Source organism: Colius striatus, chromosome 6, assembly GCF_028858725.1.
Source record: "Colius striatus isolate bColStr4 chromosome 6, bColStr4.1.hap1, whole genome shotgun sequence".
NCBI lineage: Eukaryota > Metazoa > Chordata > Aves > Coliiformes > Coliidae > Colius > Colius striatus.
This window is the reverse complement of record NC_084764.1, coordinates 11,100,485-11,121,414: the sequence shown is the minus strand read 5'-3', so window position 1 is coordinate 11,121,414 and position 20,930 is coordinate 11,100,485. Positions and strand designations below refer to the sequence as shown.

General features: G+C 40.9%; 2 protein-coding genes across 3 annotated transcripts; one reads left to right on the top strand and one right to left on the bottom strand.

Annotated features, from left to right (window-relative positions):
- Positions 1 to 495: 495 nt before the first annotated feature.
- On the bottom strand, positions 496 to 10,671 carry ATP6V1D (ATPase H+ transporting V1 subunit D). The gene is made up of 9 exons (XM_061998455.1): positions 10,512 to 10,671; positions 7,754 to 7,871; positions 6,615 to 6,694; positions 5,155 to 5,222; positions 4,448 to 4,492; positions 3,563 to 3,666; positions 3,135 to 3,201; positions 1,882 to 1,960; positions 496 to 1,277 (listed from the first exon to the last, which is right to left on the bottom strand). The coding sequence occupies exons 1-9, from the start codon at positions 10,550 to 10,552 to the stop codon at positions 1,136 to 1,138; spliced, it is 744 nt and encodes a 247-aa protein (XP_061854439.1). The 5' UTR covers positions 10,553 to 10,671; the 3' UTR covers positions 496 to 1,135.
- A 257-nt stretch (positions 10,672 to 10,928) lies between these two features.
- EIF2S1 (eukaryotic translation initiation factor 2 subunit alpha) lies at positions 10,929 to 20,474 on the top strand. 2 transcript variants are annotated; one of them, XM_061998553.1, is made up of 8 exons: positions 10,929 to 11,038; positions 12,680 to 12,921; positions 13,995 to 14,074; positions 14,547 to 14,698; positions 16,605 to 16,711; positions 18,477 to 18,574; positions 19,485 to 19,628; positions 19,928 to 20,474. In XM_061998553.1, exons 2-8 carry the CDS (start codon positions 12,681 to 12,683, stop codon positions 20,051 to 20,053), a joined length of 948 nt encoding a protein of 315 aa, XP_061854537.1. In that variant the 5' UTR covers positions 10,929 to 11,038; position 12,680; the 3' UTR covers positions 20,054 to 20,474. The 2 variants fall into 2 exon arrangements, with proteins under 2 accessions (XP_061854537.1, XP_061854536.1); XM_061998552.1 differs by lacking the exon at positions 10,929 to 11,038 and adding an exon at positions 11,095 to 11,506.
- Positions 20,475 to 20,930: the final 456 nt, after the last annotated feature.

Genomic DNA, 20,930 nt, shown 5'->3' with positions numbered 1-20,930 from the left:
CCTGCAGCTGCAGTTGGATCATATTTCAGACAAGATGCTTACCTCGAAGAGACAGGTAGTACTGGAGACAATACATTTGTCTTCACTTTGTTGACTGCAAACCTCTGTCTTTAGGGAAATGGCTCTTCAAACCGAGCAGCACTGAGTGGCAGTTGCCCATTGGCCATTCTCAGCAGCTGAGGGCATGAATCCCAGAAGGGTGGGCTGCTGTACATCCCACCCTGCTTTCCCTGCCAGCCTACTGCCTGCAGTGAAGATGGGGAGCAACATCTGGCTGGGTAGTTCAGGTGAGTTTCTGTGTCTGTGCAGGAGGAAGCCGCATCTCCTTGGTTACTTACCTAAAGCAGTGAAGGTGGAATGAATATGGGCCCAGGCTGAAGAGACACGTGGCCAGTGCAGATTCTGGATTGTGGGGCAGGAGATGAGGTTTTATTTTGAAATCAGCGTGCCAAGCTTTTAAGCCCACCTCCATAACAGCCAGAGCCACGCACCACATATTGAACAGAACATTTTTACTTTTTGCTAGCACAGACAGTACACAAGTTGGCAGAACCTCTAATTAGAACCATAGATGTTTTAGGCCAATGTTAACAATCGTGCAACAAAAATAAATCAGAGAAGACTGTAGATTTCATCAACAGTTTAGAAAACCAGAGTTGCCTCTACTGACACTTGATTTCAGCCCTGACAATACCCGCTTTAAGCAATTCGCTCAGTTGCTTAACAGTTCAGCAGTGAAGAATATTACATATATCTCCCTCCCTAAATAACATTTTCCGCTGCTTGCGTAAGGAAGGAGAGTAATTAAAGAGGAATCTGATTGGGCAAAGCAAGGGCTGTCCTGCACAAAACACAGCTATGGACAGTCATCCCTACTAAGCGAAAAAAACAGGCTGAACAGGCAATAGAAGGCTTTCCTAATAATAAAGCCTGGCTCATCTCTCCTTTTCCTCCTATGCTGCAGTCAAGTTCCCAGATTTCTAATCTCCCAGGAGAAATCCACAATCCAACTTGAGACTTAAACACCAACTGAGAAGCCACATAAGTATCATTGAGGCAAAACATCCTGAATTATATTGCAATTGGACATTCTCTGTTCTGGGTCCCCTGCTTCATAGACAGCAACTGTGCTAGGTTACTCAAAGAGAAGGTCTTCGTCCTTCTCCTCTGCTAGGAGGTTGGCTGGTTCATGCTCCATACCAGCAGCCTTCCGCAGGTCCCGTTCTTTTTCAGATTTTTCTTTCAATACTTTTTTCTTTTCCTGGATCTTCTTTAACCTGTCAAGAGAAAGGGGTTTCTCTGAAACAAGTATGTGTTCATAAAACAGGCAAGCAGCAAAGACACTATACAACTTGAATATGACAAAGGTGCCTGGAGCCGTTCCCCAGGAAACACAAATCCTTTAACAAATGGTAAAGGCTTTTACTGCTGACTGCTGCCATTGCAGATTAACTTGTTTCTTCACACTGTAAGTTACGTTCTTGACCTTAAACACTGCATTATACTACTCTGCTTGACTTCAAGGAAGGTAATTCTCCTTTCTCATTCCAAGTCTGACATTTTTGCCTCAAGCAGCCCAGGCTACTACAGGCCTCTATAGCAGAGGTGTCCTTGGAGCAGAACACCTCAGTGCACTGTATCACATCCTTAACCCTGGAAGGATGACTGCGACAGCTACGTACAGCTTAAAGGTAGGAGTTCTCTTGTAACTTTCAGACAAATAACGGCAGATGTTCAAGTGCCCAGCTCTGGAAACTTCACATGCAGTAAGAACTCTGTAATGTTTAACAGTGTTTACCATCAAATCTGGCGAATAGTTCTCAGTCCCCTCTGAGGATGGTTGGTCTATTTGAGAAGTTTAGCCTTGGTTTAGATATTTACCTGTAGAATTCCTCTCGTTCTCGTTCATCCAGTTCTGTGATGATGTAAGAAAGAGTACGTTCAATCCTAGGAATAATCACTAAGAAAAACACAAATAAGGAAGTTGTTGGACTGCTGTTCTACTAGCCAGGAAGTTAGCTAATGCAGCACACAGATGGTTGTTTAATGTCAATCTAGTAATTCTTTTGCCTAGGGGAAATTTCCATGTCTGTCTTTCACTGAAGATCATACTGTTTCATTATGGACAAGGACAGAAAACTGTTTTATTCAGTAAGTCCGGAACTAAACTAGGATTCTGAACATCACAGAATCTCCCATAGCACATTCTTTTGAAAGATGTAATGGAGTTGGTAAGCACTGATCCCCAATCATTTGTTTTGGTCCTTTTTTCACCACAGAAGAAGTGGCTAAACAAAAATCCTGCAAGAGGCAGGCAAGATGTGAATTAAAACTATATTCTTCTATCACACTCTTTGAGAAATTTCTGTTCAGTGCAGCACTTTTACAAATGGAATTATGAACTTGGTTTGAAAAAGCCATCACAAAACCAAATATTAAAATATAACACCATCACAAGGCAAGAGATAAGACATTAAAGCTTTTACACCCACTGGGCAAGTTGTATCAATTTTTGAAAGGAGAAACCTGTTACTGGCACTGTTGAAGTTGGTTGGAAGGCTGCAGAGGAAACCTTTTCTGCAGTCAAATTTGCAGATAAGGCCTGCACGTTCAAAGGAACGAGCCAATGAAAAACAGTACTGAAAGGGACAGGTTAGAATCATATACTGAAATAAGTTATTGCATACAGGCAAACACGATTAAATCCAAGCTATCAACAACTTGGAACTCAAAATAATCAAAGCTTCCTGGATACTGCAGCAAAAGGAATCACAGCAATATTGTATATGGATGGTACTTACGAAAGGGATGAAACAAATTTACAAAGGAAGTGGTGAAGGATTAGGAATTCAGATAAAAGAAGAAAACCCAGAGTACTGACATTAGGGAGTGTTTCATTCCCTGCAATGCAAACCTGAATCGGTTACCAAGATTTCTACTTGGTAGATGCCTACTCAGCAATCTCATTCAAACCAACAGAAGAAGTTACCAGCTCTCTAGTGGACACTACCATTACAGTCCCAAAAGCTACTATGCTAGCTATTAGAACATCATTACAGCCAAAAGAAGACCATGCTCCTCATCTCAGCTGGAGGCAGAAAAATATTATGCATCCCTAATGGAGAAATACTCACCATGTTCAATTGCATTCACACGTCTGTTTGTTATTTTAATGGCTTCATCCAAAGTAACGAAGGAAGTCTGATGGAATGGGATTAAATAATTAATACATAACAAGACAAATTCAGCATTTCCACCATGAATTTGAACCCCATAGCCAGGGTAAGCCAAAGCCCAGTCCCTAACACAGAAGCAGTTTTTCTGCTCATGTCAGTAGGAGGCCAAACAAATGCACATCAGCAGTTCTAAACATCCGTCCCCCAAAGGGTTTCTTAGCGTTACCGCTCAGGTTTATAGCAGGAAAAGGTTTGCAACATTGTACAACACTGGAACTAAAGGAGTAAGGTACAGCTCAAAGTATTAAGCTGCAATCACAGCGACTACACTACTTTCATTTCAGAAGAGTGAGAAACCAGTGATCTTTTTTTTTCCTTCCTCCAACCTGTAAGGAGGCCAGTTCCACAAGCAGCTCCACAGCTTTGGCATAGTTTCTTTTCAGCTTAGCCAGCTGCTCTCCACCTCTGGCCAAGCCAGTCAGTTCATAGCCTGAAAAAAAAAATCATCAAATGATATTTGTTGCTATTGCTACCACAGTTTTCTTACTAGGCAAAAATTAGTACTTTATAAACTACAAGGATACAGATGATTTGGCAAGTGAAAAGCTGAAGTCTTTGCCCATTAACAGATGGTCTTCAGAGTGGTTCATGTTACTACAGATCATTGCTGTCCATGTCTACAGTAAGACCTAGTCTCAAACCAAGACAAGCCTTCTAATCTGAAAAAGTTTCTGAGGAAATAAAAATCCACAATAGTCCCTAGTAGAATCATAGAATGGTAGGGGTTGGAAGGGACCTTTAGAGATCATCTAGTCCAACCCCCCTGCAGAAGCAGGGTCACCTAGATCAGGTTGCATAGGAACATGTCCAGGCGGGTCTTGAAGACCTCCAAGGAAGGAGACTCCACAACCCCTCTGGGCAGCCTGTGCCAGGGCTCCCTCACCCTCACAGTGAAATAGTTTTTTCTTGTATTTAAGTGGAACTTTTTGTGTTCCAGCTCCATCCCATTACCCCTTGTCCTGTTGCTGGCTGCTATAGAAAAAAGGGATGTCCCAACCTCCTGACACCCACCCTTTAGAAATTTATAAATGTTAATAAGATCGCCCCTAGTAGTCCCTCTGTGTCACAGGAAGAGGACAAAACATCATAGAGGAAGTGAGTACACCTATGCCTATGCTGTAAACTAACTTATCAACAAGACAAGTAGTTTTGCGTTGGCATGGAATATCCGTAAGTACGCGTAAGACAGAAAATACTTGTTTTGTACTTACTGTCTCCTCCTTCCTGGTAATGCTCAAAAACTGGCAAGGTTACACCTGACAAAAGTGAACAGGAATACGTTTAAGACATATAAAGGGTTATAGTTATAAAGTACAACTCACCTTTACCCCATTTGTTCCCAATAAATTATGTAAGCTCATCAGCTTTGTTTCCAAAATCTTCCCATATAACTTGGAATGATTAAGTCATGGTGGTTCTGACATCTTAATATGAAACTACAGAAATGTACTGAGATCTCAGAGATCTAGACACGTGAAAGTATTCCAGTTCATTCAGCATTTAGTCTTATTATGTTTCTGTTTAGTAAAGTGTTCCCTGTGCTTAAGGACTATTTTAAACATTCAATCCTGATTTATATAATTATTGTTATTTAATTCCCTGAAGCTTATTTAATTTTTGATAGTTAATTTCCTGGTCTATTTTTCAGTAAAGCTCTATGGAAGTTATGCTTTATCCAAAGATCTAGAAATTGGACTGCAGTTTACACACGCTTGTCTAATTTTATGAGAAGAAGGCAACAAAATATAAAATCTATATGTTGTATATTAAAACCCCCCAGCAAACTAGAAGCGTTCATACTGTTAGATGAGAAAGAGAAATTAAGGAGACAGTGTCTGGATACATTCCTCCATATTTCAAAGACTCCTCCCACAATTCCTTTATGAGCTGAAACACTCATGTTCTTTAAGAGAGTCACCTGCTACATTGTCTTTTTTAGCTCTGACCTTGACTTGAGCTTTGTTCACATTTTGGATCACAGTAGTACTGTAAGGAAAAAAAAGGTACATCTTAATCAGGAAAGCTGAAATGCTTTGTTAAGTCATCAATATATACAAGATTAAGTTGTCATCAAACAGCTATAAAGATTTGGAAATTGTCTTCAGCACGGTTCTCTGTGCAATTCACCGCACAGACATCGAAGCTAACACAGAAACTTTGAAAGAAACAGGTTTCCAGCAATGTTTGGAAGTGGAAAAGAATGAGTCAAAGTGAAATGTCACTTTTTAGACCAAGTATAGAAATCATAGCTAAAAACTAGCCAGTTACCTGGCAAATGACAACAATTACTTATTTTAATAACACTGAGTCTAATCAACCTGTGAGACTTTTTTCACAATAAAAGTGAAGGAATTTCAAGGCTTTAATGAAACTGAGGCCACCACATTTTGTTCATTTGAGTTTATATGTATTTGTTCTTTCAGAACATTTGTGAGTTTGCTTACCCACTACCTCTATCCTATTAACCTTAAGCTTGTAGAACAATTCATCTTGAAGAGTTCTGAAACGTCTTCATATCTTCCAAGAAAAGGTCACTACAGCCAACTCTTCAACTGAAGTACAGTTTGCTTACAGGGTGGAATCTGACTCTTGTTTATAGCTAAACACTGCAACTGGTTGGGACAGGAAACAGCCCACTAACCGAGCAAAAGACTTTTCTCTAGCAGCACATTGTGGCTGTGTCTGATCACTTAGTTCTTCCCCATTAGCTAGTGGTGCCATCAGCTGAATGGTTAATGCTTCCTCAGCTTTGTTCCACAAGGTCTAGGCACACTTGAATGAGTTACACCAACACCCTAGCTAATAAATTGCAGTTCTAAAATACAACTTGGAAATATCCTACTGGAGGAAAAAGATTTGCTTCCCCTCTCACATACAGCCCTCATTAGCACTAGTGAGACAACAGGTCAATGAGATAAGTGGTTGGGACAATTAGTGAAGTTACTGTATGGCTCACTGGGAGAAAATAACACCCATTACAGCTGGCCTACAAATTCATGAGAAACATCAAAATAGTAAGTAGTCCAATACTGTGCTATACATTCTTGTTTCCCTACATTTCAGGTTCCAAATTGCACAAAGCAGCACCTTCTCACATCAAGGATTTGTACATAAAGTACATTCTCTTAATCTTTCTACTTTGTTTAGTGTCCAGTGGAATACACATTTTCATTGTGCAAATTATCTCTCTCCTGCAGTGATGGCTCTCACCTTTACCTAACAGAATCCAATTCACCCTGTCCTACCTTGGCCACTGTCTGGTTTTTTTCTTTTTAAAGTGCATTTAAGAATTTTACTTTTTCTTCCAAAAGAGAAGTCAGCAATCTGTTGACTGCCTGTTCCCAGGAGCAGGACATCCACAAGATCAGCAATCTTCACCTGAAATCTCCTGCTGTAAACTTTGCCTCAGCAAGTGAAAAAGCAGCTTCTCTCATCACCTCACCCATCAGCATCTTAGTCTGTTTAAAAAATAAATAAATAAAAAAAGGCAGCAAGTGAAAGGAACATCATTACTCCTTTGTCAGGATAAATAACAGCAGAAAGAAAAGAATGAGAAATTTAAGAGAGTGAGAAACTCCTGTATGTGTAGCTTATTCTCAAACTGCAAATTGTAATTCCCAGGTGACTGGTGGAAAAAAAATATTTCACCTGTTTCAATGACCCCGTGTAGCACTCACAGAAACAGCAAACAACTTGTCTGGCTTAATAATCATAAAATTCTAGTACATGGGGGTTAAATCACAACAGGAAGTTGTTTTTCAACATACAGATTTATGCGCTCTCCTACTCTATTTTTCCTGATTTTGAGACATTTGAAGCCCTTATAGGTAAAAAACCTGCTACTGAGAAGCAAGAGCCTTTCTGTATTAGACAGCATACAGCAAACAATATAAAAGTACCAACAGCTTGCCTACAGCACAGCAAAAAAGTGCTACTGCTAACCATGGATATCACAGGAGTTGCAGCCAAAGCAGTACAACTGAACCTCATCTAGTGCAGTAGATCAGAATGAGTCATATTCTGCTCTGCTGAGTATCTTAGATTTGTCACTCATGTTGCAAAGGAAGATGCAGGACTCGGTGTTTCTTCTTAAAGGGACTAGTTCCATCTGGACAAAACTTCTGCCTTCTAGTTCAACTAGTGATGCTGGAAAGATATATCTGCAGTATCCTCTCAAGACAAATAAAGCAACAAAATCTGGGGCTACAGAACATGTTAAATCCACTCCTGAACTGGCAACATCTGAGAAAATTCCATGTAATATAGAAGAGATGACAAGAACTTGACACACAAAAGCAGAGCCCAGGACTGTCTGGAAAGAAGAATATTAACTCTTATGAAATTTCTTTATGATTGCAGACAGAAAAACACAATTCTGCTTATCTGTCCTCAGTAACCTCACTTACAAAAAAACGGGTTATCCATAAAGTTGACCTGTATTCCAGCCTACTTAATGAAGTGAACAGAACCAGAATGCACAACTGACAGAACAAACAGGAAAATTGTAATTTACCTACCTCGATAATTTTCTTAAGGATCTGCCTGAATCGAAGTGTCAAAGCATCAGATTTTTTCTTCAGGAGGTTACGACCTGTTTGGGCTCCTTTCAAACGAGCTTTCATGATGGTCTGAGCCCTGTTAAACAGAGGAATAAATAAAAATGTCTTTATCTTCTGAAGGGATTTAGGAAAAAAACTTATGCCAAGTTTTCTGACACGGACGTGACTGAAATTATGAAGCAACCACGAAATGTCAACAATGTAGTAGCACGGAATGGCTACTTCAGGATAGAATTTTATATTCCTATTTAAAATTGAGGGAATTTATTACACTTATCTCCATCATCAATGAGCATTAGAAGGTTATTATCTGTGAAGTCAAAGATCATGGAAAATTTACAAGTAATTTTTCAGTATTTCCATAATAGGAAGTAGTTTTTATTTTTCTTGATGGCTTATAAGTACCAGAAATCAAACTACCCCAAAACCACTCCTCCATCAGTGTAACAATGGTATTCCTTTTAAGGTCTTTTACTGCTATGCCATCTTCTCAAAATCAGACAACACAGCAAATTCGTCATATGATCGGAACTGTTGATGCTGTTTTCTGACTTTACAGAGCAACAAGACACAGCAGTCATACATTCTGCTTTCAAGACAGAAAGTGGAATGATTCCCCATCTTCATATGCTGCACAAGAGATTCACAAGCTATTTAAGACAGTCAGAGGTAGCATCAGTTTTAAGGGACATTAGTAAGCTGGCAATGTATATCGTTTACTGCCAGAACACACAAGTTTCTTGTAGAGCATTACAAACTGAAGAAGGGTCCAGAACTCACTTCCCTCTCTGTTGTGGAGTACATTTTAATTTGAAGCATCTTTTTGGGTTGACAACAGTAGCAGGAGCTATACTACAAAACCCACAAGCTGTGCTAACTTAAGCTACCGCTTTGTACATGCAGCCACTACACACAATGGCCAATACTCAAATCAACTCTATGTGAAGAGAAGTCCAACACACTTCCTCTTTGACCTTGGAAAAAGGAAGTACAATTAAGATTCTGCCACACAGTGGAATCCATTACTTTCCATATCTACTGGCATGTGATTAGAATAGCTCCATTAATGTCTACAAAATACAACTGAAAAGCACAAAAACTGAATGTTTTCGACAAAAAACACCAGAGTCAAAGAGTTAAAAGGCAGCATCACTTTCATGGCAAGCAGGTCTTCGTCACCACCTTGAAATAACTTTTTCACTGTGTTCACCACCTGGCAGAGACTGTCTGATCTAGTTCAACCAAGATTTCACAGGCTCTGAGAGTGTATTAAACAAAGTCTTGTTTACTGCCAAAGAGACTGAGCAGCTTTTGTCATTTATGATATTCCATACAGAAAAGGCTCATACCAGCAAGCCACTTCATAAAGATAAAAGACACCAAGCAAAAAAACCACCACAAATCTTGTGAAATTCTGTTCTGTCAGTTAACAAAAGTAACTGCTGCAGATGCAGGCCCCCTTTATTTTACCATCCCAACTTAAGATTTCTGTCAAAACACCTGGCAAATTATTAGTCTATTACCTCATTTGAAACAGGGCTTGTATATATTAAACCTTTGTACATTACCACCTTGCCACAGTGACATATCAGGCCACAAAACCAGGTACCTTTTAAAAAACAACTAAAGCGTCTGCTCCTTGGACCTGTAACCTGAGTGAAAAGAGCACTGTGAAAGAGCAGGGGTGAGGCCACATGACTTAGTATTAGCAGTAATTTATTTCTGAACTAAGTTTCAAAATAAGACCACATAATGTACTAATCTTTCCATATAAAGCTTGCCCTGAGCTCACACATGGGGGAATAATAATTATTTTACATTTCAGGTTTTCTGGCCTGCAAGGCATATAAAAACTACATGCAGGCATCATGCCAAATTTCTGCAATAAGATTTTAAACAGCCTTTCTGTCACCTTGACGAAAAGTCTTTCTGACCTAGAGGGTCTTGAAGAGAAACCAAACACTGTTAAAAACAGCGATTTTAGCAGCAGATCAGTTTCAACTGCTCATGTTTGTTCCAGCGTTGGCAGCTTTCTAAGCCTCATCAGGAGACATCTGATTCCATGACAAATAGTTTGCTGTCAGGATGTGGGAAACTACTTGACTGTCTGCTGCACTTAACACATTTTTTAAACACTTTATGGCCAACCTATACTATGGTTTGATTTATACATCTCTTCTTATACATATCTTCCACAAGTTTTTCTTTATAAAACACAGGCTTGTGTAACTGCATGATTTCAATCACCACCACCACCACCCCACCCCGGAACTGATGGACCTCTGATGGCTGACAGACCTATTTTTTCTCTTTACAAAAGAGAAACTGATGAGAAGCTCTAACAACGGCCTTCGACTATTTATCCAACCGCTTTATACGAAACCCAGAGGAAGGCCCTCTTTGGACATGCAGAGCGCCCGGGCCAGCAGCGGATGCGCAACCAGCAACGCCACTGACAGCGCCGGTGCCCAGAAGGGCCGAGAGAGCTCAGAGCCCGGGCACGGCCGCGACCCCCAGCAGCTCCCACCTCGGCGCTGACCCGCTCCCGCATCTGTGCTCGGTGCACAGGCCGGGCCCGGCCGCCGCAGCCGCACGGCTCAGGGCGCCGGGGTGCCGCAGGAGACATTGGCCCCTCTGCCCGCACGGCGAGGGAGGCCCGCAGCGCCCCCTCAGCCCGCCCTCTCGCGCGGGTCGGCCCGGCGCAGCGGACACTCACATCCGCGAGGGGAAGATCTCGATGCGGTCCTTGCCCGACATGGCGGCGGGAGCAACGCGGGGCACAGGCCAGCGGGGCCAGCTCCGGCTGTCAGCGCGCTCGCCGCTGCAGTCCGCTGCCGCGGCGCCGCCACCCCCGCCCCACGCGAGGCGGTGCCCGGCGGAGCGAGCGCCCGGATGCCAGCCCAACCCCGTCACGTGTCCGCGGGGACGGGAAGGCAGAGATCCGATTGGCTCCCGCGGCTGGTTGGGACACGCGGAGGTGTCTGCGCCTGGCTGCCCACGTTGCTCGCAGCGCTCGGTCCCGAGGGGGCGCTCGCGTGAGGGACGCACGGACATCTCGCGTCGGCGCAGAGCCGCTGCGTGCGGGGCGTGCCGCTCGGCTCCGGCCTATTGCGTGCGGCGGCGCGGCAGCGGGGCGGCCGGCGCGTGCGCAGTGCAGCGGCGTCCAGGCGCACGTTGAGGCAGGAGAAGTAGTGCGAGACTCCGGGCTCCGAGCGCAGAGCGGGACCCCTCGGCCGTTGCCAGGTAGCGCCTCGCGCCCCGCCGCGCCCTGCGCCGGGACAGGCCGCTGCCGTGGGCTCGCGCGGCCCGGAGGGGATTCGGCGCGGCCGAGGGCCGGGGCTGAGCGCTGGGGCCCGGCCCAGCCCGGGCGGGATGTGAGGGAGCGGCACCGCGGCTGCGAGCTCTGCCGCCCCTGGGGCCGCTCCGTGCTTCAGGGGGCTCCTCCCGGCGCGGCAGCGGCTGTCCATCGGTCCCGGAGCGCTGCCTTTCGCTGGGCGTCGTCCGAGTCGGCGGCGCTCCGGAGGCCGTAAGAGCCTCTGGACCGAAGTGACGTCTGCTGCTCCCCAGAGCTTTCCACCGAAGGCCGAAATAGAGAGTTCGTCTCTGGGGAGAGAAGAAGAAAATACTCTGTGCAGAATCGTGTTTGTCCATGCTTGCTCGTTGTGGTTGGGATGTGTTGCTCTGCAGTCTGTATTCTGTAACTCATTATAGGTAGGATTGAGCTGAACTGCCTTAAGGAAACTCAAAAAGCAAACTGTAAAGTTTTAACTTTTAATCTTGGAGCTCTACGTGCAGCTTCATATTATGCAAAACCTTTAGAGGAGTGTTTTTTTAATAATCTGTGGGGTTTTTATAGTCTGCATGTCCCATTTCTGCAAGCTAAGAATGGGAATAAGGCAGGGCACAGCCTTCTGAACTGTATGACCATGTGTAGGCAGCACTTGGCTTTACTGCTTCACTCACCTTTTAAATTCTCTTTAACTAGAAAGCATTAGCAGTGCTGTAAAGATGAAAAGTAAAACTTCAGAATGGTGACTGCAACAAACCTTCTGAAGGAGTGATACATTTGACTCAAATCTTAGGCTCCTACTTGTGTGGGAAACTTTCTGTAGGAAACTTCTAGGCATAGACAAAAGGAATTGAACTAACCTGGTTAATAGTGATGAGTATGGCATTAATCATCAGACAAATTAAATAGTTTAAGCATTCCCTCTCACCACTATGTGATTCTGAAGCATTCATTGTGTACTTTTTTTTAATGTACAACGAAAAGTATACTGTTCTGTTTTCAGAGTTTTCTTTCTTCCTTTCTTTCTAGCAGTGCATTTGAGGAGGTGCTTTTTTCTTTTTAAGTGTTTCATTCACATCAGGAAGCATAGAGTTGGCTTCATTCATGTCTTCTAGAGTTTAGAGTCTGCTCCTTCACAGTATTACAGAAGCTTCACTCTACTACTTATTTTCTCAACCTCTCATGTGCTGTCCTATGTGCATACAAATACCACTGTGAGCTTCTTATTCTCCATGTCTTCTTGTTAAAGTCTGTTTTCAGATTTCACCCGGGGTCATCAATTTACATGAATGCAAGGCGTGCAGTGCTGCCTTTTTACCATTTGAAGTCTTTTCAGTACAGTGTGCTATGTATAGGTAGCATGGCAGCTGAAGTGTATGATTAAGTCTGGGTAGCAAGTGTTTTCTACTGTAGTGCAAAAAAAATATAGCATCTTAGCAAATGGTTGTGGTAATACTAAAGTAATGGTTAATTTTTTGGTTAATTTCTATTAAAACCTAAATATGAATTGCACAAGCATGTTTACCATGTTTGTAGGAGAAGGCAGCGATGTATTGCAAAATAAAATCTTTTGTCTCTTTCCATTCAAATTTCAGAATGCCAGGACTAAGCTGTAGATTCTACCAGCATAAATTTCCAGAGGTAGAAGATGTAGTGATGGTCAATGTTCGGTCCATTGCTGAAATGGGAGCCTATGTCAGCCTGCTGGAGTACAACAACATTGAGGGCATGATCCTTCTCAGCGAGCTCTCCAGGAGACGTATTCGTTCCATAAACAAACTCATTCGCATCGGGAGGAATGAATGCGTCGTGGTCATAAGAGTTGACAAAGAGAAAGGTATTTGAGGATGTTGTGAGATATATCAAGACTGAATTCAAAGAGAGAAATGCAGATAAACTAGGTGGCTTAGGTACTCGCTAGTTTTGCCAAGGATTCTTTTTTTTAAGGTGCATAAGCAAATAGACTATCATCTCATCAATTATTCTTCCCTTCCTCTGTGTCCTTTGGGAACTGGGTTAATGAAGGTCAATCGCATCAGTAAAGATTTGCTGAAGTGGGTCGTCACTAGCTTGATGTTTGATCAACAAACCATAGTGAAGTGGAACTTTCTTTTGATATCCATGTAGAATTTCTAAACCATAACTGAAGGGAAGGATCATCTGATGTAGAGGTAAAAATTTAAGTGATGAGGATTTTATGCTCACAGTCAATCCTGTTCATTAGCAAGTCTTGAACCTTGGCTATAAATTCAACAATATGCATGCAATTACTGTACCATATGAATTCTGTAGGTTACAAGTTGAGATTGTACAGTCAGCTTCTTGTCTTCTGAACATTTGACTCTTTAAGGATTTTTTTAATATGTTGTCTATTTAGAACATGTCAAATTTTGACAATACTGTTCCATACAATCCTTAAAATATGTATCCAGATATACAGAAACTAGAAACCTGACTGTTGGTGTGATGTTTCTCAAGTAATACGCTTTTATAGCATTCTTTTTCTTATCCTGCCATTCACTACTTAATCCCACAGTTAATTGCTGTTTCAGAAGTAGAGGCAAAAGGCAGGAGGAAACTTATTTCAGATAGATCTCAAGTGAAATAACTTTTCTCAACATCTCTAATGAAAGAATACTTGCTCTTACAAAGTCATTTAGTTCTCATTAACAGAGAAACATGTCTGGAAACATATCTACAAATAAAAGAGTAATTTGATATCATAATTTGCATCATAATTTGATAAAAATCATTGTGGTTCAGTTTTGTTATATTTTGTAGCAACATGTAGGGGTAGTGTAGGCAAGGGGCAAGTCCTGAGTCAGGATCTTTGTTCTTTGTGCATTTCTCTTGAAGCTGTAGACTAAATTTGCAGGATGCCTGACGTTTTCAAAATGTTTTCCACAATAGGTTATATTGATTTGTCAAAGAGAAGAGTTTCCCCGGAGGAGGCAATCAAATGTGAAGACAAGTTCACAAAATCAAAGACTGTAAGTTGCTTTGCTCTATCCAGGCACTGTGTATTTCCAGCTTCTTTCCCAAGCAATCAAAATGCACAGAGATAAGATAGGCCAAAAATACTATTCTCATTTATTAGACGTACTCTGACTCTCATGTACCCAGACAAGTATAGACAACCAGCTCATCTGTTCATGATTGCTCCGGTAAGCTGCTTCTTAGTTAATGAATACATCAAGTAAGATATCAGTTGAAAGTTGGTGGTGTAAAGGGGTATGTTTAAATGATCAAAAAGCCAGAAGTGTGTGATGGTTTAGCACACTGTGGACAGTTTGTATTGGCAAGGCATGCAGGTGGCTTGAGGCATTGACTCCCACCCTTACTATGGTGTGCTCTTAAGCTTTACGAGTAAATGACTCACCAGTAAATATTACTTTCTAGTTTAAATTTTTGTCTGGTTAGGGTGTTTGGTTTGGATTTTTTAACATGGCTTTGGTATTGCAGGTTTACAGCATCCTTCGCCATGTTGCTGAAGTCTTGGAGTACACTAAGGATGAGCAGCTTGAGAGTCTTTTCCAGAGAACTGCCTGGGTATTTGATGATAAGTACAAAAGACCAGGATATGGTGCTTATGATGCATTCAAGCATGCAGTCTCGTAAGGACATCTTTTCTCCTTCTAGGGGCTTATTTCAAATTGCAGAGAAGTCTTTCCTGGAATAGATTTATCACAATGTTCTTTGGGATTTTGGGTTTCTGTTTGTTTGGGGTTTCTTTTTCCCAAAGGTATTATGTACAATGTACTGGTCAAGTAACCCTAGTAAATTTTTACAGCCATTTTGCAGTTGCTTATTATCGATTTCTCTGTCTTACTGCTTTCTTCAGCTTTCTCAATGCTTTTGAGGAAGAAAGCTCAGAGTTGACTTGTTTTTATCCATCTGAGTCTGCAGCAATGAATGTCAGGTTTTTAAAATCAGTAATTGAATTGTATGTGAAGAAATACTGAGGCATTGGTGAATAATGTGTTTGAAGTGTAAAAGAAAAATGAGTTTACAAACACTGGAGAGATTTCTGTTGCTACAGATGAACCTCTGATATTGCTAACAGAAGCAGCACTGATTCTTGGTTTGTCTGTCAGAATTTGCCTGTTCTTAGTCCCAAGAAGATGTTCTAAAAATATCTAGCTCTATGTCTGAAGATACTTGTACTCAGATCTGGCTGTCACTCTTCCACTGCACAGGCAGAGGTTTTGGTTTTGAAATGTAACAAGGTGACTTGTTATTTTGCTAAGCTTCCAAACTTAAAGAATGAGAATTGGATCATGAACTTAGAAATGGAATTATAAAGAGATAGAAATTGTCATGCAAAGGGAATATGCACTAAGATAGATTGCTTTTAATATTTTGTGGAGTCAGATATTTTAATTTGCTTTCAGTTTTAACCTATTTGGTTTCCCTGTAAAGGTTCCATCTTTGCAATTGTCAATCCAAAACCAGACTTCTCAATAAACATTTCCCATTTTACTCTCATAGCACATAAAGGTATGAGGGATTAACTTGAGTTGAACACTAGATGGCAGTAAGAGAATTTGAGAAACTTAAGAAGCTGGGCTCTTAGTAGCATTTTGAGCTTAAAACTATCTCTGGTTTTGGGGAAGAGACAATTTGTATTCTCATTTAGACTGAAGATGTTCTCTTCCATAGCATAATAATTTTTTTCTAATGATAGCAAATGTACTGGTAAAGGGCAGATCTGGGCACATGTTCCAGAAGTAATTCCAGATCATTCTGTAACTGATAAATACTTAAACACCTGTATAATAGAACAAAAAATGTAGTTACACTGGTTATTTAACTTAACTCAGAGACATTCTGGAACACGCATGCCATTTGTTGCTCGTCTGTTATTCGGATTGGAGCTCCAACTTCTGAAGCTATTATCAAAATATGTTTCCATCAGTAATGTCTTAAGATTTCCGACAATGGAATGAAACTTCCATTTGTTCCTGTTGTGCTTCTGCATAAAGCTGCTGGACTAGATGATTTCTAAAGGTCCCTTCCAACCCTACATTCTGTAGCAATTGAGCAGAAAAATGTGGCTATTGCTGCATCCTGTGCTTGCTGAAGTGCTTGCAGGAGGCTTAGTTTGCCTTTGAAGCATTTGACTGGCTATTCCTGTCTTAGTACTGAGTGTTAGTGTTTTGGGGTTTCACACAGCATGATACCTGTGGCAAAATTTGCAAGTATATTTACCTTCAGATCAGTGAAAAGTAAACTTGGAGGACCTATTCATTGAATGCCTAGCAAACATTCATGAAAGTAGCTGAAAGATTTAATAGGATAGGTTGTAACAAGCAGCAGAATTTGCATATTCAATAAGTCACTTCTGTACAGGTTCATATTTTGATGTGTAAAACCTGTTGTATTTCGGGATTCTGTTTGCTTTTGTTTGGCCCTTCTACTATCTGTACTCAGTATATATGTCTTGAAATGGCATCAGAAGTTAATGTCGTGTTGTATTCCACTTGAGTACAGCTTGTGTGACCTTACTTTGCTTTGCTTAAGAGACCCTGCCATTCTGGATAGCCTGGACCTGACAGAGGAGGAGAGGCGTGTGCTGATTGACAACATCAACAGGCGGCTGACACCACAAGCAGTCAAAATCCGAGCTGGTGAGCAAGTCTTTCCAGGTGTTCATTGAACACACCTTGACACTTAAGTCAGTTTACCTTGTTGCAAACTGTAAGCTCAGTTAAAATGAGTGGGGTCTAGTGCTGGTATTGAATGGCACTGTTCAGAATTAAGACACTACAATCAAGGATTGCCTTTGTGGGTTCTATTCCAAAGTGCAAAGTGGCTTTTATTTTTTTTGCTCAAACTGAAAGTTCTTTGGGACACAAAGTAGTTGTCCTGGAGCACAATGAAGTGTATCATATTGCACTGGCACACAACTTAAATATTTATAGTTATTACTGTAATAGTCTATTTCACTCTTCAAAGTGGTAAATTCATTGATTACTGTGGAGAGAAGTAAAGATAAGCCATGTCCATGTGACAGTGTATTTGTAAGAAGAGAGTGCCTTGGATCACCATGAGTTAATGTGAAATTCAAAAATATCAGTAGGATTTGATGGCCGTGAAGAAACTTCTTTATGAGGAAAGGCTGCAGGAAATGGGGCTGTTTAGTCTGGAGGAGGCTGAGGGGGTATCTCATTAATAATTATAAGTATATAAATGGTGGTGTCAGGAGGCTGGGGCATCCCTTTTTTCTCTTGTGTCTAGTGACAGGACAAGGGGTAATGGGATGAAGCTGGAACACAAAACGTTCCATATAAATATAAGAAAAACTTTCACTGTGAGGGTGAGGGAGCCCTGGCACAGGCTGCCCAGGGAGGGTGTGGAGTCTCCTTCCTTGGATGTCTACAAGACTCACCTGTGTGCGTTCCTGTGTGACTTGATCTAGGTGAACCTGCTTCTGCAGGGGGATTGGACTAGATGATCTGCAAAGGTCCCTTCCAACCCCTACCATTCTATGATTCTGTGATTCTAAGAACGAAGTTGCTAACATGAATAGCACTTTGTTAGTTTTGAAAATAAAGTTACTCAACAAGCACATTCTCTTACTTCCTTCATCTTGCCTATTTTGTTCTGATGGTCTAAGTTGTTTTTAATTTTGTCTTCAAAGCATGGAAACTTCCCATTGGCTTGTAGCCTCCTTGTGAGGCTGCCTGAGATGCTCTTCTGTGAATATGTTTTTGATGGCTGAGAATTAGCAGGTGGTTGTTAGTGACCTGGAAATGAGATTAACTTTTCTGTGTAGCTTAGTCTTGCACCATTTCTACATGGGTCAAGAAATCTTTGTCTTTAGCTAATCAGGATATTACAGATAGGAGCAGCATTAGACTGTAATTAATTCCCAACATCTACAAAAAACTGTAGCTAACAGTCTTTTTACCTGTATGTTAATATAACTTATAAATAAGAAATAATTGCAGTGTTGATCAGGTGATGCCTGTTGTTAAGTGCTAACAACGTTCCAGGAATTTGTGGATGTGCTTCTTTTGAAGTTTCCTTTTTCTTGATAGATCTTTCATTTTCTCTAGTATATATTGCTTTTCTGTTGTTCTATCTCCTTATGTGGAATACATAATTATTCCTGTTTATTGGATGAGAGGCAAGTGAATAACGAGTCTATAACTTTGTATCTGGGCTTTTCAAAGCACAATGTAAGATGCTGTACGTCTAAAGAATTTACAAAGACTTATGTCAACTTGCAAGTCCAGAAAGTGAAATACCTCCCTCAGCATTAGGAGCTACTGCAGCTCTTGTTGTGGATAAACATTGGGTGTTGTAAAGCTTTATTAAAGCTGAAGTTAAAAAGAATTCTAAAGCTTTTTGACGCTACAGAGTTTTAATATTTGTATTCCTCTCTCCTAGATATTGAGGTGGCCTGTTATGGTTATGAAGGCATAGATGCAGTAAAAGAAGCTTTGAGAGCAGGCTTGAACTGTTCCACGGAGAACATGCCCATTAAAGTAAGTGTCTGTCCTGACAGTGAAGTCAAAAGCCAAGTTTTGTGACACCCTCAGGTACCAGTAACATGCAGTTGCAGTCATCAGTGTGCAAAATGTGCTGCTGAGGCTGGGAAGCCACTCACTTTCTGATTCTTCCCCAACAGGTCTGTAACATACTTCATTTTGGCCCTGTACTGACAGTTGTTTCTAACTGTGCTATGGCTTCCCAAGCTCAAGAAGCTGTGTTTATTCTGTTCAATGTATTAATGTCTGGTATTGGCATGCTACATACCTACTGATCCTTTATGGAGCCTTAGGTGGGGAGCAGCCAATTTTATTTTCAGGTGTAAGATTGTATGAAAAGGAATGTTTGCTCCACATATGTTTGAGTGTTGGTAGAATGGCTGCTGTACCCAGGCCTATTCTTTCTTCCCCAACAGCTTCAGGATATTGAATGTATTACTGGAATAAGTGTTTTCAAAAAAACTCAAAAGTACTTCCTTCTGTGAAACTGATTCCTTAGAGTGGTTTCTTGTAACAAAAGTTTACTGTTTCAGTCATCTTGAAAACAAAACAGTACTGGTTTTAACAAGTGTTTAAAAAATTGTGATAGGCTATTTTAGCAATAAGCAAAGTGGATATTCCTTCTGCTTCACAGTACGCGTCTAAATAAACATACTATGGAGAAGCAACTGATGCCAATCCAGGAAATCAGAGAGGCTGTGCACTTTCTTGTCTGCTATTTCTGTCCAAGTTGTTCATGCTTCTAGAAGGAGTTTTTTAGTGGGGAAATGTTTCTTCTTGTGTGAATGGTATATTTCTAATGCTGTTGCTCACTGTGCTTTTGGTATTTTTCTTTCTTTTGTTTTTGTTACTGAGTTTGGGTTTTTTTCCTTTTTTTTTGTCCTCCCCAACTCCTGCAATGGGATAGATTAATCTGATAGCCCCTCCTCGGTATGTGATGACTACTACAACACTGGAGAGAACTGAAGGACTGTCTGTTCTGAATCAAGCCATGGCTGTAATTAAAGAAAAAATAGAGGAGAAGAGAGGAGTCTTCAATGTGCAGATGGAGGTGAGAACACGCTGTGTTCCAAATTGGGGTTTTTTTTCCTTGCAACATTTTTAAAGTAGAGTAAAATCAGTACTGGTAGGAGAAATTTAGCTAAAAGGTATTAAACTGAAAAAATTAATAATCCCTGTTCCTTAAACAAACAAAAGGCAAAAAGTTTTAATTTTCCTGGGTTTTACTGTGTGATTTCAGGATGTATTTTATCTCTTGCTCTTTATGTAGAATCAGAGTCTACAAATATATATATGATGTTTCTTTATGACAGTTTACCATATGTTCTGGTTTGGGGTTTTTTTTTTCAGCCTAAGGTGGTTACTGACACAGATGAGACTGAGCTTGCAAGGCAGTTGGAAAGACTGGAGAGGGAAAATGCCGAAGTGGATGGGGATGATGATGCTGAAGAAATGGAAGCCAAAACTGAAGACTAAATGTTCTGGGATATTGAGAAGAGAGACCATATGAAAAATTAGACACCCCGTTGTAAATGTTCTGGACTAAATGTTTCCAGTATTGAAAACTTTGAATGAAAATACTTGAAGTGTTTTATTGTTTTATAAAGACCAAAATGTAACAGGCTCTTCTAAATAACACTCGATGCAGCAACTTACACAAATTGAATCCTTTGAAAGGAAGACACATAGTCAAATTCAAGACAGATCTGGCTGGAAGGAGGTTTCAGCCCCATGCTTAACATTTTCATACATAACAGTTTCTAATTGGCAATTACAGCTAAGTCCATCTGTTAATAATCTTTCCTGGGAGCACCAAAACCAAACAAGATGATCAGTTCTATACAGAATGTATTTGAGCAATTATTCAATAAATTTCTGGGCTATGTGCTCCAAGATACATTTTTTTTCTCTCTCTTTTGTCACAGGGCTTAGAGTGATGTGAATATAAAGCCTGGAAAGGTATTATGAATGATTACTACCCTGTGCTATTGCAAGGGCTTTCTTTTGTTTGCTTTAAATCAAGCCAAGAATGAGTGGAACAAGGTGTTTTTCTTGCAAGTTTGTTGATGCAGACTTGTTTAAAAGAGCATTTCCTTATTTGTCATCTGCATTTAGGGACTGAGGACTTGAAAACTTTAGAAGTAACTTGTTACCATTCCAATAAATATAGCTGATAAATTAAACATTACATGTAGTTGCACTTTGCTGCTATAGGTGAGTACAGCAGGAGCTTTGGTGAACATATTCATACTTCAAAATAGGCAGTACTGTCTTATGAGCTCACTGCTGCATGACTTTTGTGGTTTACACTGAACTGAGCTATTCACTCTAGAAACAACCTGTTTATCTTCTG